Here is a 19050-nt window from a genome sequence, read left to right on the forward strand (position 1 = left end):
GTTAGGGACAGCACCCAGCTGTGAAAAACAAGGTGTAACAATCTAAAATTGCAAAGGAGCTGTGTAGTGGAAGTAAGAATAAAACTGTAATTACTAGATCAGACTGCAGAAAAAAGACAATGCTTCTCAGAGGTAGGAACCCTTGTAGGAATGTTTCTTGGGAAAAATGTCTTGGCAAATGGAATTTTGTTTACCTTTTTGTTTACTGAATAAGATTGGGGGACCATGTTTAATGTAAGAATGTAGGCAAGTCAAAGTTAATTTACTTCAGATATCATTCAGCCTTTGTAACCCAATTTGTTGGTTGCAACTTTATTGCTTTCTCTGTTGCCTTACTGAAGTACTGTAAAGGAGAATGATATCTCTGACTCTTTGCATGAAGGTGAGGAGACCTTTGGGATGAAAACAAGAAGATAAACCTGATGAGGTACTATCCACCTGCAGTATTTTTGAAGAAGCTTGTTATAGACCTCCTCTGTTCCTGAAGTAACCTACTTCTATTTGAGTGAAAGCCTTCCCTAGCAGGTGTAGAACCCTGCAAGTTCTTTTCTGAGTCTTGTCTGACTTTGTTAGGTACCCCACTTGAGATTCATTTTAATGGGTTTTGTGGTAAAGACTCATTATGAAGAAAGTAATATGCTGCCATTATCTTAGGAGTTAAAAAAAAAATGCTGGGTCCTCGAGCCCAGGAAGTTATGCAGCCTAAGATTCTTTTAGGAAGGAAGTTGAAGAATTATATAATTTCTGTCCTCATGTAATTGGAGGCAGTTTGTTTTACTTCACTAATATTTTTTCTGACATAGGTGTTTACTGTCAAGTGTAGATTTAAGAAATTTTGTCACATGAACAGTTGGAAAACACAGAGGTAGGAAGTTGATGGACCAAGTGATAAATTCAGAAGGTGGCTGATCCTTCCTACATAGAACAGGAAATACTAAAAATCTTAGGCCAGATCTATCCATATATAGTGTTGCTTTATGGGCAGTGGTTTTACTTCTGTCAGAGAGAAATTGAAGGAAATGTATCTTCATTGTGCAAGTGGCAAGAAGAGTCCATTGCAGGAGGTCTAAAAATAGCTGGTTTTGCTGGAAAAAAATTGAAGTCTAGTAATTGTGAGCAGATAGGAGGTTTCTCTGATAAGTAGTTGCTGTAGTAGTGTTGTGATTTAACCCCAGCCAGCAACTAAGCATGATGCAGCTGCTCACTCACTTCCCCCCCCACCCAGTGGGATGGGGGAGAGAATTGGGGGTGGGGAGTAAAATCCATGGGTTGAGATAAGAACAGGTTAGTAGAACAGAAAGAGAGAAAATGATAACAATAACAATAATAAAATAATAATAAAAGGATTAGAATATACTCAACAAGAGATGCACAATGCAATTGCTTACCACTTGCCAACTGATGCCCAGTTAGTTCCTGATCCCCCTAGGCCAGCTCCTTCCAGTTTATATACAAGGCATGAGGTCACATGGTATGGAATACCCCTTTGGCCAGTTTGGGTCAGTGGTCCTGGCTGTGTCCCCTCCCAACTTCTTGTGCCCCTCCAGCTTTCTTGCTGCCTGGCCATGAGAAGCTGAAAAATCTTTGATTTCGCAACAGCTGAAAACATTCTTCTGTTATCAACATTCTTTTCACTAAATCCAAAACATAACACTATACCAGGTACTAGAAAGAAAATTAACTCTATCCCAGGTGAAACTAGGACAACTAGCAGTTCCTATTGTCTAGAGCCTGCTGGTTTCTAAACTTCTAAAAATCCACATTTGCAGGCTTTCTTAATCATGATGAAGTAGTCTTTTCCATAGCTGTTTTTGTTTATTCATGCAAAACTTATTGTAATTTGGCTGATAGCTTTATATGTGAGTGTGGACTGCTTATTTTGCATTTAATTTTATTAAATAGTTTTTTCACTTGTTCTCATGCATACATCTGTATTAATAGCAAGTGATGACTAAAAAATGGTTTCAGAATCAACTGGTGAAAAAAGAATAGTAATCCCTTTCTTTCCCAATTTTGTAAGCAGAGCCATTATTTCCTATAAACAAAACTTCATTTTCCACAAGTAAGAACCATTAATTCCACAGGTTATGCTACAGACTCATGCTTAGTGTGAAATAACCTGAAGGTTAAGGGATAAAGTACCTGTAGTACTTGTGAAATCCCATTTTATTGGGGGGTGGCATGGGGAGGAGGGGGAGGCATTAACATATGCATGACTTGTTTTGGAAAAAAATGAGGTTGTTTTCCTGAAATAGCTTCCTGAAAGCAAGTAAAGAAAATGTTACTGTGTGACGGATTATCTTACCTTCTGACCCTTTTTAACAGAGCATCTTAGTGCTTCCTCTGATCTTGTAAGTGCCCTTGGTGGAAGGAGTAGCATTTTGAAATTGTATGTTTTCTTGGTATTACCTTATGTCCAGCCAGTATTTGTCTACTACAAGTCTACTTACAATATCCCTTTTCTTTCTTTTCTAATGACCTTGTGACTCAATATTTTTTATTATTATTATTAATTTCTCTGATAAGAGTCTTGCTATTCTGTGTCTTGAATGCCATGAAGATGGAAGACATGCTTGAGTGAAAAAAAAATGGGGGAGTCTTTTATTGCACTGCTCTGTGAAAGAACAAGGGAAAAATAGACATGAAATATGATAGATGTGCAGTTTTTATACACAGGACTTTTGAACTGAGAGTATTCATTCTTTGTATTTAATAAAAAGTGCTTTTGACTTGCATGAAAAAACTTTAACATTTCACAACTGTATTCCTTTGGAGAGAATCTGCTCATAAAAAAGGGTTATAATCTGTAACTTCATAATATGCTTTTTCTGAACATGCCTGTGAATGTGCAATAGCATGTAGATGTTTGCCAGGAAAAAATGTCAGGAATCTTTCTTAAACAGGAAACATTTTATGTACTTCTGGGCTTTTTTTAAACATTTTTAATTATTCAGGGGCATGGATCTAAAACTTATTAAAAATAGTTCTTAAATTAGTTTAAGTGGCTTACTATAGTCACATCATTGTTTAGCTTTCATTTAAGTTTTGTATACCAATAGAGGTTTTCATGAAAATTGCTTTCTCTTTTCTGCATAATCTTCATGTCATTCAGTAACTGTGAGCATCCTCTCCTCAAGAAGTTTGAGATCATTTAGTCAGTATGCAGAAATTTCTGGTCAACTGAGTGAGTAATCTGCAGATGGAATTTAAAATATCTTTAATCTTAATAAAATTTTAGTAAAAGTGTATTTTCTTAATATCCAAGTATGAATGATAAGAAAACCTGATACATCATCATAAGTTCAGTACTACAAATAAAACTGTAGCTGAATTCTTACCTGAAATTACACTAAGACTTGGAATGAATAGAAAAAGTTTTGGGTTTTTTAATTGATTTTTGTATTCATCTTTTGCACTATCAGTCTTTCTCCTCATGATAAGAAGACAAGCTGTAGATTCATTTCATGTGCTATGCCCATAATATAACTGCACCTGAATTCAGTGTTCTTTCCTACTAGGAGGGACTGGGGGGGGGGGGGGAATCAGTAACTGCTGGCTCAATTTGAGTATTGAGCAGTAAAGGTGAGAAGTTTTTTAATGTAGGATTTTTTTCTATTTAAAAGCCTTATTGGTGAAAACTTTTAAAATGCTTTATTTCTTTGACAGGTATTTACAGTATGGGTCAGTTCCCTTTTGCAATAAGGAATCTGTGTACATGTGAAAGAGGTTAAGTATTGTTATGTGTTGAAGAGCATGAAAACTTATATTGTCTGAGAGTCTTTACAAGTGAATGAGGACTTTTATATTTACCCATCTGACAGGTGGAACAAAGAATAGTGTGGGTCATGCTGCTCAACCTGCCTTAGCAGAGCTTGTGTCTGCAATGCTGCTGTTTTACCAAGAACAGATTGTTACTATAGTACCTGTCTACAGCTACAAGGGGTATCCATTGTTAAATTTTAGTTTTTCATTTGAGGTCATTTTTGAAAGAGACAAACATCTGTTCAGCTGTGGATTATCCTACTTCTGAAACTGCTGTATTAATGTTCCAGAGAAGGCAGATGCTTAGTATTGTTAATGGTGTTTTATTTTTCTTAACTTTTGTACTTCTATTCTTTGACCTGAAGGCTAGTTAACACTTCCACTCTTAAAACTGGCAGTTAAATATTTTCTTACAGGGTGGCCAGTGCATGTATAAGATACCTATTTGTATACTGTGGAAAAAGGCGTTTTATTTTAAAAGGTTATGGCCAGTGTGAAATGAATGCGAAGTATTGCATTCTGTACATGAGAATATTTTTCATGGTTTGGTACTAACAGTCATGTGGTAAATGCACTTTGCATTTCTACCTAAAAATATATTTTTCAATTTTGAGGTCATGAGAGCCTGCCTTAGACATAAGAGAATCATACTACTTGGGCAGTGGTAATGAAAAAGTTACCACTGGGTTAATGGTTGAAGAAGATTGCAGTGCTGGCACAATGTGATTTTGGAAGATACAGAAGTGTTACCAGATCACTTGTGTATGTATTGGATAGTAAACACTGTTAGTGTAAGAACAAGTCTGTATGTAATCTTGAGAAGTTGCAGCCAGGGAAGTACTAAGTATTTGTGCATGGTGGTCAGTTGCTGTTGTAGAGGAGTGGCATCTCCTCACCATTTTGGTAGTCAAGCTCAGCAGAATATTTAGTTTAGCGTTTTGAGCATATAGGGATTCTCCAGATTGATGACTGTGTGTTGGTTTGGGAATGTAGCAAAATCAGTTTGAAATACTCTGAATTTCTGATATTTTTGGTGCAGATTGCCTTAAGGCTTGAGATTGATCGCTTTATTACAAGGTACTTTATACACAGTTTAAGGTTGACTGGTAGGGTAGACATTGCTGTTAATAGTTTTTTCTTTGTTTTCTGTCTTGAAAAGGTGTTTGGTGGGCTGGAGGCCAAGAATGAAGTTCAGTACTTCAGTGTTCAGTGATTTTTTTTTTTTTTCCCTGTAGATAAAACCAAAAATATTTATGGTAATGAAAATGTGATTCTTCATCTAATTTCAGTTCAGACCAGCTTCAGTGTGTGTATCAGATTTGAATGTTGAATGACATCTTTTCTATTTTTTTATACAACTGTATTCAGGATATAGAATGCATGAGGCAGATATTGGCACTGAAAGGGAGGCTATCTTTTGTATTTAAGATAGTGATAGGCATTTTTTTTAATCTTTCACTGTGATCCACTAAAAATACTACTTTTACATTGGAGAAGACAATGGGATTTCTGATTGCTATTGAGATCATTTCTCTAGCTCATACCTTGGGCGATAGACACCCTGCCTTCCACCAGCCTGTGGAAGAAAATGCAGCACAGCATGGTTTCATGACAGTGTATCAGCATCTGTGCTCTCCTCTAACTCTTCCCAAGACAAAATTACCACTGCTTCGTTATGATCTCTTAATTCCTTTCTCAATTGGTAGATTGTAGCTTATTTACTAGGTTGATATTCTACCATATCATGAGGAAGTATCTAAGCAGTTCTTAGTTTTACATATGTAAACAATGTTTTATGAGTTGTGTGTGTGTCTTTTGAGTTGTCTCACTTCATAACCTGTCCATATATCTTGCTAACAGTCATTCAGTATAAATGCAAAGTGAATTGTTTTAGTAACTTCAGGTGAAAGTTTCTTTGAGCTACACTCTTAGGTAGGTAGCTGAGAATTTGGTCTTAAACTGAAAACTGATTTTTTTTTTAATTATTTTTTTAGTAATGCTGTACTACCTTATTACTTTTGTACTACTTTGACAGGGGTTATGTAGGAGAATAAACAATAAGCAGTTAGTTGAAGTGTTTTTCAATCTCTATTAAATAATAAAAATACAGGGCAGGTGAGCTTAGAAAATCATGCTCTGTGCTTAATGTAAAAATTTTTTTTAAAAGCACTTAAACCAAATCAAATAATGAATCTGTTGACTGAAAAGGTATCTGTTCATATGCACTGTTAATCTGTGTACTGATTACTGCTATGGTGTTGTGAGTTGTTTGGTGAGAAAGCTGACTCCGTTTTGAGTTCTGTTGCTGCCGATATACTTTAACAGAAAGGTTGAGCTGCTCAATTATTAATGTGAATATGCTAATATTTACATTTAAGTGAATGAATGATGATGATAATTACAAACTTATTATTTTAAGTATAGTCCAACAAAAACTGTAAGAAATGTTGCTGGCAGTTTTTCTTGTTTTATGCCAGTCTGTTCTAGCATTTGGCTTAAGTAAATGTACAGAATTCTCTCAATTTATATTTAAAGTGATTTTTTTCCCCCTAGAATAACTGCAAGAGATCAGGTAAGAATGGCAGCTGCATAAATTTAAATGTAACTTATAGGTCCACATGTTAATGTTTCTGAGAAACAATGATTACTGACTACAGGAAGCCTGGTGGTATACAAAAACTTGTACTGATTTTGGAATGTGACATCACACAGATTTCGGAGATTAATCAGTGGTTTTTGTGTAAAATGTAATAGATAGCTGTAATTGTGAAGGAGGCTTGATGGTATGGCTTGCAGAACATTGTGAATGTTAGATAAATGGTTATTTGATTTAATAATGCTTACAATAAAAATGCATGTCTGGTTCTGTTTTAGTAATGTAAATAACTAGTTATATTAGATCTATTTTAATGGAAAAATCTTACTATTTCTTATATTTTTAAACATATTATTGTATTTATAAATAAGAAATGTAGTCCAAGTGTTGTAGTGTGTGCCTCCAATGTGGCATTTTAGCAGTGCTGAAGTCATATTGCTTATATAGTATCTCATTCCATGTTTAGAGTTTTACAGTGCTTAGATGATCATGGTTTCAGTAGCCATAAAGAGCTACATTTCTGGAGATTGTATGGCTTTTTGTGTATGCATGGTTTTGTGTATGCATGGTTTGGTTTGAGTCAAAAACCATACATGGCGCTATTCTGGATTCTGTAATTGCTTACTGTCAGAGGATTCAGGCCACTTTCTGTAGTCTTAGTAGGGAATACTTGTGTTTGTGGCAGGCTGTTGAATTGCATCCTTGACAGAATACCGGTATGAAGCTGCCATGGAAGATGGCTGTTACTGCAAATCTTCCGTCTACTCAGTTTAGGGTATTTTGTTTGTGTCCAATGAAATGCCACATATGAAAATTAAAACTACAGATATAAGGCAGTAGGGTATAGCAAACTGAATACAGAAAATCTTGTATATTTTACTGGTGTTTATGGATCCACTTTAACAGATATTTTAAGCAATAAGATATAATGCAGATCACATCAGTAGGTGGGTTTCCTCACTGGCTTAGAGGAGACTCTTAAAGGAAACTAATATTACAAGAAACTGAAAAGCACTGAAAAGCATCTTGCTTGCTTAATAGCGTTACAAATTTAGGTTGTATTTCATAGAGATATTTTGCCAAGATACTACTCCAAATTAAGTCAGTGGTAGATTGGAAACACAAGGTTAAGTACAAATGGTATTGCAGTAGATGTTTGTGTTACATATTTCTTTGACAGTCAGTCTCTGCTGCTTGTTTATCAAGTTAATTTTTTTTTCTGAATGAGGACACACATGCAATAATTGAGGCTACTATGTAGTATCTGTGTTAAGTAGCTGGAATTTTTGCTTTAAGATATGGATCTGTGTTCATGCTAATCATTATGTATATTGCATTAGATAATTTCAGTGAACAGCATGTAGCTTCAGGCTTAAATCAGGTTTTATGCTGAAGTTCTTGAAAAAAGATAGCAGCCAAGGTCATAATGGTCATGAACTGGAAATAACTTCTGCATGATTTTTATTTATTTTAAAGATGTTTGACAGATACAGTTGTAATCTACTAATACTGTTTTCTTTATTCAAATGGTTTTATCTTGTCGTCACTACAGAGGAAGTCAGACCTGTCAGCTTTAAAAACTTTCTGGACACCATGTACCTAAACATGGTGAACCAAAGCATTTGAGTGATAAACCAGTCATGATGGCAGAGGTGGTTCTATTCAATAACTCATTACTCAGTGCCAAGAAACGGGGAATGGGAGAAAAGAAAACAACACTTGTTTTCCTTTTCTACTCTGAGTATAAAATGAAGTATAAGTCTGACTTAGTAACACGTTGGAGGGATTGCAATCTATACAGTTATGGAAAAAATGACTAACTGGAGGATATGTGGCCCTTATTTGATGTTTTGATGAGATTTTTGATTTTGGTATTTTGCACGATTTTTATCACAATATGATAACTTATACAAAATACTTAATGCAGTTTTCTTCATCTGATAATAATAAGGTGGTAGTCTTCTGTAGTTAGCTTTTCAAGAAATTCTTCTTGAAAAAAAGGTTGTAAAGGGAGTAGAAGTGTCAGCTCTGCTGTTTTCTTGTTTGCCTGTACTAGCATTAGTAGCATTATCTTCAGTGTGTGGTTTCTTTGTAGGAATTGCTTTAAGTGGCTTGTCCATTTTGTTGAGGGGTAGTTTAGTGAAAACTAAACAATATAATCCATAAACCCACTTGTCTAGGCACACTTAAACTGCAATAAGCCAAAAGTGAGCGAGCTCTGCTGTCATCTCTGTGTTCCCACTCTTCTGCCAGGATCTCTCCTGTGTGTACCGTATGTGACACAACCATCTGACCAAGTGAGGGCTCCAGTGTCAAGCTGTATGTTTAATATTAGCAAAGCTTCCTTTCTTATTTTTAGAAAAATAAATATAAGTTTGCATGTTTTTTTTAGCACTCCAGTGGATAGTCTTGCATACTTTTTGGGTGTCTGTACTCTATTTTGTAGACCACTGGTGTACAGCAGCAATGTTTTGGGTGGCTAATGAAAATTAACTTTTATAGAAAAAGAAACTGGAATCTAAGCAGTAGTCAAGTAGTGAATTTCCAAATCAAGACTTTCTTGTTCTTTGTCTTGAGTAAAATGGGATTGAAAGTCATATTGGTTTAAAATGGATTTGCAAGTTTATGACAGGGCAGTCACATCAAGCATTGTAGATGGCTTTAGTAAATTGATTCCATTCAAGTGAAAGTTTTTTACTTGTTAGCAAGTATAAACATCTAGTGATAAGCAAATGTGACTCATATCAGAAAATAAGGATACTGTATTCAAAGTTGTAAACATAGCAAGGAATTAGATGGTTTACTGTTAATTTAGTGGGAGTATGTGTTACTGTTTTGTTGGCCACAGGTAAGTTTCTTCATTGGCAGAAGAACAAGAAGTTACTTGTAGCTTTATAGTGATATTAGTGTGACAATCATTTAATTCTGAACATAATTTGGAAGGGGTGTGTGCTTCTTTTTTAAAAAGGATTTTTGAGAATGGGGCAGAAGATCTATAAAGCTCCAATAGAAAAGGTTGAATAGTAATCAAAGTAATTGTTGAGCAAGATATGAAGAACACTGACTTTAATTTCACAGAAAGAAGACTGGGATGTGTCTTAAGTTCCTAGTATTTCCTTCTTAAATTCTTACACCAAAGGGCTTCAGTGGTTGAAGCCAGACTAATTAAAAATGTAAACAAAATACACAGTCTTAATTGGTAGTAAGTATTGGAATATCCTGTCAACAAAAGGGTGAATTCTTCATTTTCTAGAAATGAAAGTGGTTTTTTTCTAACTTAACCATTTTTTCTTACAGATATTTATAAAAGAGCTTACATTATATGTCTATTGTGGGGGGAAAAAACCTCAGATACTCTCTTATTAGTAACATGTTACTTTCTGACTTTTCTTCTGGACATCCAGAGACATGAAGAAATAGTGCAAATAGCAGAATGATGTTAGGTTATTGTTTTTAAGCAAAACCAGCAAGACTATTTTGTTTAAAAAAAACCAAAACAACCCCCCCAAACTTCTAGTACTTTGAGCTGTTAATATGAAATGTTTCCATAAACAGGGGGAACTTTAGACGTAATACTCCATATCTGCCTTGCAGAATTTAATAACAGCATGTTAAACAGTTTTAGGGTATTCCAAAGTTTCATCCTGTCAGAAGATGAAGTGTTGTGGGTAGAATAAGTACTGGTCTTGCCATGTTAAATAAAATGAAATTGATCTCTGGTGAAACACTAACATCCTGCCCTGGATGTATACTTAACAGGAGTTGCTGTGGTGCTTTCATGGTATGATCTGGTAGATTAAAATGTTAAAGGGTGTTTTTGACATCTCCTATAAACACACTTCTGAAATCGGCAACTCTGCCTACAAATCTGACAATGTCACAAATTCGTTTCTACAGATGTTTCCTCTTTTACTAGCATGTAGTCATGCAAACAAGTCCTATAAATCTTGACGAAGCCCAAAAGTCTTCTGGCTTCTGTATTTTTGAAGTGCATTTAATGTTTTAAAATGTTACAAAGAAACACAGAGCAGATGCAGTGGTAATAGAGGAGACTGACTTCTCTTGAGAATATTTTGGAGTTAATGTTTTTAAACGTGCAATTAAAAGAACAGAGATTCTCAGAACGTGTCTTAGGCCATTACAAGTGGTGCTCTTTCTTCCAAATTGCCCGTGCTTTTCTTTCTCTTTGTGTGCTCAAGTGGTTTGGTTTTGGTTTTGGTTTTTTTGGGGGGGACTTATGCTTCTGTACATCTGTTGGATAACTTAATTTGCTGCTGCAGGTACATCCACATTTCCATGTATAATTCCACCATACCAGAAAGTGGAGTCAGAAAACTTGAATTGTAGAGTTATGATATCCGCTTAGGTATACAAGTACCTTTTCTGATCCATTTTCTGATAATTAGGGATGATCTTTTTGAAACTAAAACCACTATCTTGTACCATGTTCTCATGTATTGTGCAATGTGGTCTATGCTCCTTCATTAGTAGCAATAAGGTACTCTTGTGAAGTCTTTCTGAAATGGGTCTGATCATGCATGTTAAGTATATTAGTATAGATATGGGTATGATTATACATATTTAAAAATCAATGGAAACTCTAGTCTTCAGAAAATTGAACGGTTAAACTGGATTTTTAGGGGTTATATTGTCATTATTCTTGCTTGTAGGAAAAGAGATTAGTGAAAATGCTCTTTAAAATGCTGCATTCATTTGCTTTTAGTTTTGCTAAAACAGTAAGTTTTACCCAAAGCTGTAGCGGACAAAATGACAAATCTCTTGCCCTGAGTGTAAGTAGCACTGTAGTAAGGTATGAAAAACTTGAGACTTGATGTACCTCAAAAAAACACCCAGAGTTAGGGTTGTTTTCATTTTTAAACTTACATTTGATCTGCAGAGATGGCAGGCAAAATCCAGTGTTTCATTAGGGTATTCTGAAAATAGGTTTTCTAGTCCTGTATAGTACAGTATTGTAACAATGGACACCATAGAAAAAGCTCACATGAAAGCAGAAATGCTTTTTCAGAGTATTGAATATTTAGAGTAAATGAGGCACAGAGGACACATACTGAAGAGCAAAAAAAATCCAGAATAACTAGCTTCCTCAAGTGAACAAAATTCATTCTGCTGAATGAGGAAGAGGTTCTGTGCATATGAGGAAGTGCAAGATGAATAGAGGCAATGATAACAAGTTATTTTTAATTATGTAGTCACACAATGCCTATGTACAAAAAGGCGAAAGTAAAATTGGATCATAAGGCTTTAAATACTGCTATTTTCAAACTTCCGGGTTGCTTGGCTTCTTAAGGCAGGTGTTTATATGAAGCCATAAAGTCCAGAAGTGCAGGATATTTTCATATTGGTTTTTGGAATATATGTGGTGTTCATTGTGTTGGTAAAGAATATGAGTGTATATGAACATGAATATAGAACATGGCGTTGTTGCTAGCATAGTTGTAAATGCAGTGCTTGAGAACGTTAAAGAACATTTCCAATCTTTTGATGTCTGCATTTATTTTGTCAAATATTCTTTCAGGAAGCACTTTGTAACGAAGCAGATGATCTTATGTGCACTGCTAACTTAAACTGAAAGTTGGATATGTCTGTGCTAAAGGTTTAGATACCTTTAACTGATTTGTTAAACACATTTCACTGGTTTTCGTGCTGTGCCAGAAGAAGCCTTGTTATATGGACATGCTTATTGTGCTTCTGTTCAGGGAAAAGAATAGAAGTAATTTTTTCGGGTAACAGGTAGTTCCTCTGGTCTAAGGAGCTGCACATCAGGAGACCTTTGTTCAGTGATTCCAGTAACAGACTAGATAGTAAGGGAATCTTCTCAGTGCATCGCATGTGACTGTTAGCCCTAGTTTTCAAGACTTTAATGGCCTCACTATGACCAGCTGTCTGAGGAAACGTGTACTGTAAGTATGTGTTTCTGCCATGGTTTCTGGAATGCTGCCATAGAGAACTCACAAAAATCAATGTTTCAACACAGTAGTACAGTCTTTGTTTTTTATAGTTTTTATGAACCTCAAGTTAACATATTCTTCAAGTGTTTTGTATTGGAGAATATAACACTGATGTTTTGCATCAGGAAAAATCTTAGACTTAGAAATAATTTTAGCCTCCATGCAAGATTTGAAAACAAATGTAGCTTTAACACTAAATTTGTCTTTTGTCCTCCAAGGTAGATGTATTTTACACCTGTTTACAAAGTATTTAAGAGATACAGTGGGATATTTTTGTACCCATATATTGTGTTTGGAAATGATGTGTGTTTTGTTCTGAACTTTTATTTTAATAATTTTCTAAGTAAAAAAAATTATACAACTAAAACGTAAAAATTTTTGTGCGTTAGTATAAAAATTTAAATGTGAAATTGTGTTTTATTCAAAGATATTCTTTTAAATAATTGTAATGATTTGACAGTAAGAATAGCATTTAGTGCATTCTTTCTTGACATCAATTTTTGAAAGAATTTAAGTAGTTGAGTGGTGTCTGGTGTGATACGTTAGAAGTGAAATCAGGGTGAATCTTTGTCATAGGTTGCCCTTGAGACTTCTGAAAGTTCCCTTTGTCATCTGTTCTTATGATTACATTTAAAAAAACCCTAAACCCTCTCCTACACATAGTTTGAATTAATAAATCTCAGTCTACCACACATTCTACTAGAAATCTAGTTTAACCCCCCCCCCAAATTTCCACTGTGTGGTGTTTGGATTTTTAATGAGCTAACACACATTTAAGAAAAATATTTTCTTTTATGTACTATCTAAACAGAAACCAAAAATAATGGAGGAAGAGAAGACAGGAGAAGCCTTCCAGTGCAAATATAAGTAGAAAATGCTTGTATTTGGAAAAAAAGTAATACTAACAAGTGATGATGATAACAATTTGTCATGTATTTATTTTGATGATGCATCTAAAACTTAATGTCTCATTAAACTTGAGGATTTGTTAACCTCTTTTGGATTTTTAAATGATTTCTAGAGATAGTAAGGTGGTTTTATTCCTGAATATAGGTTTGTCGTAGCCTTAATTTACAAATTTTAATTTGTGTTTTTTTTAAAAGGACCTTATTAACACTGTTTTCATACCTTCTTAAAATCCTGTTTCAATTTACAGTTAAAACTGAACAGATAGGTTCTGATTTTTATTTTTTATAAAAAACTTCAGATCTTTCACAAGTCAAATGTAATATCTGTAAAATATTTAATGAAACTGGTACTACCTTCATTACTCCCATTGTATCTTTTACCTGTAGTTTTTACAAGGTTTTATTGTTGCTGTTGTGTGAGAAATGTATTTTTAACTTCAGATCAATTTGAAATCAGGTAGGAATTTTACTGGAATGTTCATTATTCTTATTAACCTCTTATAATTACTTTGTGTCTTCATTTTACAGATGGAATACCTCAGGTTTACTATTTTGGCCCATGTGGCAAATATAATGCCATGGTGCTAGAGCTACTTGGACCTAGTCTGGAAGATTTATTTGACTTGTGTGGTAGGACATTTTCTCTTAAAACCGTTCTTATGATAGCCATACAGTTGGTAAGTAGAATAGATGTTAATTTGAGTGTTCATTTGAATAACTAAGTCAGTCTTCAATGGATTAAATATTTATTTCACTTAAGAGATTAGTACTTCGCATGTTTTAAATTGGTGTTGGTGGTTTCTAAAGAGCCTGTGATACAGTTTTAGCAGAAGGACTGTTATATGTCACTTTAATTTACTTTGTTCTAGTTTTTCAAGAATCATTACATGAATGTAGCTTCGTTGTGTCTTCTGAGTTCTCATAATCACAACCTGAAATCATGAATTTTTAGTTTGACATACTGAATTAAAAAGAAAACCTTCATGAAACAAAAATAATTTCAATCCATGAAAGCAGCTGGATGATGGGACTACTATATAGCATAAATATTTTTCCTGGGCATTCTTCGAAAGAAAGCAAACAAACAAATAAACAAAGTCCCCCAAACGCTTTCAGAAATACTAAAATAGTACAAAATTGTTCAATGAAGAATTTTTCGCTTTTTTTGAAGATTTCCTGATTTGGTTCCCACCTGAGGGTGAGTAGAATTGGGAGGAGAAAGAGAAATAAGGCTTTGCATGTTTACCTTGATACAATGTGTTTTAAATAAGTCCATATGAAATATTAATAATACTGAATTTCCACTTCCCTAAATAGGTAGTGATATTTTTACCCAAGAAGGGTAAAAATAGCTGTTTAAAACATGACTGTAATTGTATAACAGGCCTGCAACTATAGACATAATAGACATAATCAGCTTATTTGCAGCCAAAATGACAAATTTATTTTTTTAAAAGGCTCAAGTCATCAGTGATCCAAAGGTCATATTTCTTTAATACTTGCTGTTCCTTTGTGAATATATAAATTTTGGTAGAAAGTGATCCAGCTAGGATGGAGGTTATATGCATAGTGGTGAACTTTCAGTGCTTCTCTCATTTACCTTTAATAAATCTGCATGGAACTTGCTGCTTGATGACATAATTTCTGATTATAGTTTTAATGTGCACAAAACATACTTGGTGCCAGCTGTTCTTGAAGAAGCTAACTTCTGTTATATACTGATTCACGTCTAATGTCCAGTGTGAAAGTTTCCAATATACCATTTGGTGTATCTGCTTAGGGGATGTGCTCAGATTTCATTAGGTTTAACTAGGAGGTACCTTGTTAAGAGCAATAGCCCTTTGGTTTTAAGGTGATAGGAGGGGTGATTCCCTCTAAATATGAAGTCAATGTAAGATATTTAGCTTCTACCACATTTAATGTAGCGACCTGAAGCTTAAACTAAACTTTCTGTTGTTTTTTTCTTTTACTGAAGATTTCTCGTATGGAATATGTGCATTCAAAGAACTTGATATACAGAGATGTAAAACCGGAGAACTTCTTGGTTGGACGACCTGGAAACAAAACCCAGCAAATTATTCATATTATAGATTTTGGTTTGTCAAAGGAGTATATAGATCCAGAAACCAAGAAGCACATACCATATCGAGAACGCAAGAGCCTTACAGGAACAGCTAGATACATGAGTATAAATACACATTTAGGAAAAGGTACGTGTGCTTTTTAAGTGGAGAAACAAGACTTCAACAGCTGTCATTTGTCTGAAATAATCTTGGTTTTAAGTTGTAATTTTTCTCAGTCTGTAGTCATTAAGAACTGCAAGTTTCGTGTACTGTGCTAAATTATAGTTTGCTCTTGTGGAAATACTCTTTATGGGAATAATCATCGTGGTCATGGCTCAGCAGATAATTATGTTATTTTTGTTAGATATCCATGAAAGAAAGATGAGGTGTATCTTTTTTGTATTATAACATCTTCACATTAGAAGTATACTATGGTGCAGTGGGGTGGGTGGGAAGTCGGCATGCTTATTAGAGATACTAAAGTGAATAGGTTGCAGCAACATAGGTTTTCAATGCTACCGTGCCAGTTTTTTGATCCATGCACTGGAATAAAAGCAGCTTATATTTAATGCTTATTTCCTGCTGTTTATTTATTTTTTAATGCTTATACTGTTAACGAGGCTTTGTCAGAGTAGTTAAAGGTTATGCTAGTGTAAATATGATGAGTTAAAGAAATGACCGGATATAGAGAGAGAAGTTACTGAATGAGTAAATATACCTGGAAAAAGGTGCGTGAACACTCAAAGTGGTCTTTGTTTATTCCAGTTATATAGAGGTTTTCTAGGGAAAACGGGTTTGATACCTTTGAATTTGTATAAACCACTTGCTCATCATTGCATGGTAGTCACTAATTCGGTTGCTCTTTGAATTGGTCATAAAAAATGTTGCACAATACTTACAGTTCAAAGGTACTTCATGTTACTATGGCAAATGAGAAACCATTCACATCTTCGAGATAGTACTAAGTTGCTTTATCAATAAAACCAGACCATAGTAGCTTGTGGTTAGCAGCCATACCTGATGAAATGATGTTAACACGTAGAATTATAGAATCATTTAGTTTGGAAAGGAACTTTAAGACCATTGAGTCCAACTGTTATACCTAACACTGCCAAGTCTACCACTAAACTATGTCCCTAAGCACCACATCTACACATCTTTCAAATACTTCCAGGGGTGGTCACTCAGCCACTTCTCTGGGCAGGCTGGTCCAGTGCTTGACAACCCTTTCGGTGAAAAATTTTTTCCTCGTATCCAATCTAAGCCTTCTCTGGCGCAACTTTGAGCCCATTTCCTTGTATCCTATTGCTTGTTACCTTGGAAAAGAGACCAACACCCACTTCTCTACAGGTGTAGAGAGCGATAAGATCTCCCCTCAGCCTCCTTTTCTCCAGGCTAAATAACCCCAGTTCCCTCAGCCACTCCTTGTAAGACTTGTGCTCTAGACCCCTCAGCAGCTTCATTGCTCTTCTTTGAACATACTGCAGCATCTCAAATGTAGTTCAATTTAATGTATTTTTTATAATAAAGTCATGATAGATTTCCTTTAAAGGATCATGATTAGGCATGTGCGTTCAGCCTTTATGCTTTTTTAAAGAAAGTATTGAACTACCTCTTCTGTAGGCAAAAATTTGTTTACTTAATTATTATGAGGTGTTTCTGCCTATTTCTGCTTTTGTCTTGGTGCCTGCCTTAGTTTCAAAATAAATTGGGATGCAGGACCTGTCTTAACTTTCTTGACTACTAAACTGACTTCAGATATGCCTTTTCTATGACAATGTAGAGAAAAAATACATATAGTTACTGTTTAGTGCATTCCATGGCAAATGTAGGTCTGTGTTTACAAAACATCATTCAACACCACTTCAGGACAGCAAACTTGGGAAATTTGCAGCATCTCCAGGCAAGTTAAAGAATGTGGAGCTTTTTCAAATTAAACAAAACCTGTAAATCTTCAAAACAGATAGGAGGAAAACTTAAGCAGGTACATTTAACTGATGATAAAAAGAAGATGTTTTTCTATGTTGATGTTTTAAAAGGGTATTGATTTCACACGGCCAAACATTACTTTATAATTTAAAATTAGTTTTGAATTGTATTTCACCTGACTACCATCTCTGCATCCTGCTACTTTGTTTCTTCACAAGCAAAGCTGAAGGATTTAATTTCATGATGCGCAAACCAGTTCTGCCATTCATTCTAGATTTTGGCATGAGTTGATCTCACTTTCTCCACACAGATTTCTGAAACAACCTTAGACTTCTCTGTTAAGTAGGGGAGAAAAGCAGTTGTAACTATGTCTATGTTATGCATCCATATGTAAGAGGAACAGTGCATATAAGGTCCCCAGATTATTAGAAGCATATGGTCCAGTATGAATTGGACAATTCCTGAAAGGTGATCCCAATCACTTGATAAGAGCTGTATTTGGGTACTGTAAGACAAAACTTAAAAAACTTTTGCATATTTTAAGGGAAATGGAAAAAATTCTGTTTAATGGGTAGCTGTCTTGCCTTTGTATCTGATACTTGATTTTGGAGGCAGCCTTCTGACTTGCTTTTAAGATCTCAATAGCAGTCCCACATCCTGGAAACATCTTCACACAGTGGCTACCTTTCTTAAATGCATGCTTTTAAGGGGAAGTTCTGAAAATAAGACAAAATAGTAGTTGCTTCCCTTTTTAGAGGTAGGAGGTTGGGCTCTTGTGCCCATCTTTTCAGTTTTTTGGAATGGCTTCTATAGAAAGTATAGAATTAATTAAAGTAAGTAACAGGTATTTGAGATACTCTCTGCCAAGTATATGAAGCGCTGGTGTAATTCTTTGTACTTATACATCATGAATGCACAAATTTCAACAATATTGGTTGTCAAAGAATTGCATTTAATACCTAGAATATAACTAAGTCTTGTGAAAAGTAAATGACACTCTGGGCTCTGTAAACATCCTGAAATACAGCTTGCTTGGCTAAGCTTATTCAGTGGATTTTTATGTAACAGAGCAGCTGTGAAACAGTTAACCAGTTTGCTTTTCTCTTTTTAACACTAAAACTTTCATGCATAAAGAAGCTAATTAACATAAAAAAGTTTAACTGTCATGTTGTAGTTGAACAGATGAAATGAAACAGGTGAGAAATGTCTTCCTCTTGCTGGCAAGGTGAGTCTTGGTAATTTGAAGGAATTTTTTTTTATTATTTTTCTTGCAGACTTCTATTTCTGATAATATAAACAAATTCTGGAAACATCCTTCCTTTAAATAAGCAATTTGTGAACAAGGTTGACATGGACAAAAGAGCTGAGGGGTAGAAGGGCCTAAGTTTTGAACTGCAACTTAAGTACTTAAATAGGCCTGGTTTCCATATTTAGATTCCAACACATTTTGTCCTTGTCCAGAACTTTTTCAATACATGAAGCATGTCAGTGTTTTCATGTCACTTTCTACTCAGTCTTTCACTGATGAGCAAGATTTTTTTAAAAAAACAAAAATAATATTTATAAAATAGTATGAGTAGTGATTCTTTTGTAAGATACACTAATGTGCACTTTTGCGTAGTTTGTGTCTGCAAAGCAACCTACAGAGTTAAAAATGCAAATTACTGTATTTGCAGTCTGTATCTTTAAAGATTGTTTATTAGTATTCATTCTAAATAGTTTATTCTAAGTAGAATACAGTGATAAAAATTTAAGAATTTCAAGGTGTTCAATAAATTGATGACAGTAAATTTTACAAGGAATTGTATAGCAGTTTACTGCAG

At 34.7% G+C, this 19050-nt stretch overlaps 1 protein-coding gene across 5 annotated transcripts in view; it reads left to right on the top strand.

The window, feature by feature from the left end:
- CSNK1G3 (casein kinase 1 gamma 3) overlaps positions 1–19050 on the top strand; it is an 87356-nt gene that overhangs the window by 39825 nt on the left and 28481 nt on the right. For all 5 annotated transcript variants that reach the window (XM_049794859.1, XM_049794860.1, XM_049794861.1 and 2 more), the window contains exons 5-6: positions 13764–13912; positions 15211–15445. In XM_049794859.1, coding sequence (XP_049650816.1) covers positions 13764–13912; positions 15211–15445 — 384 coding nt within the window. The remainder of the gene's footprint in view (positions 1–13763; positions 13913–15210; positions 15446–19050) is intronic.

This window comes from Accipiter gentilis, chromosome Z, assembly GCF_929443795.1.
Source record: "Accipiter gentilis chromosome Z, bAccGen1.1, whole genome shotgun sequence".
Lineage (NCBI taxonomy): Eukaryota > Metazoa > Chordata > Aves > Accipitriformes > Accipitridae > Astur > Astur gentilis.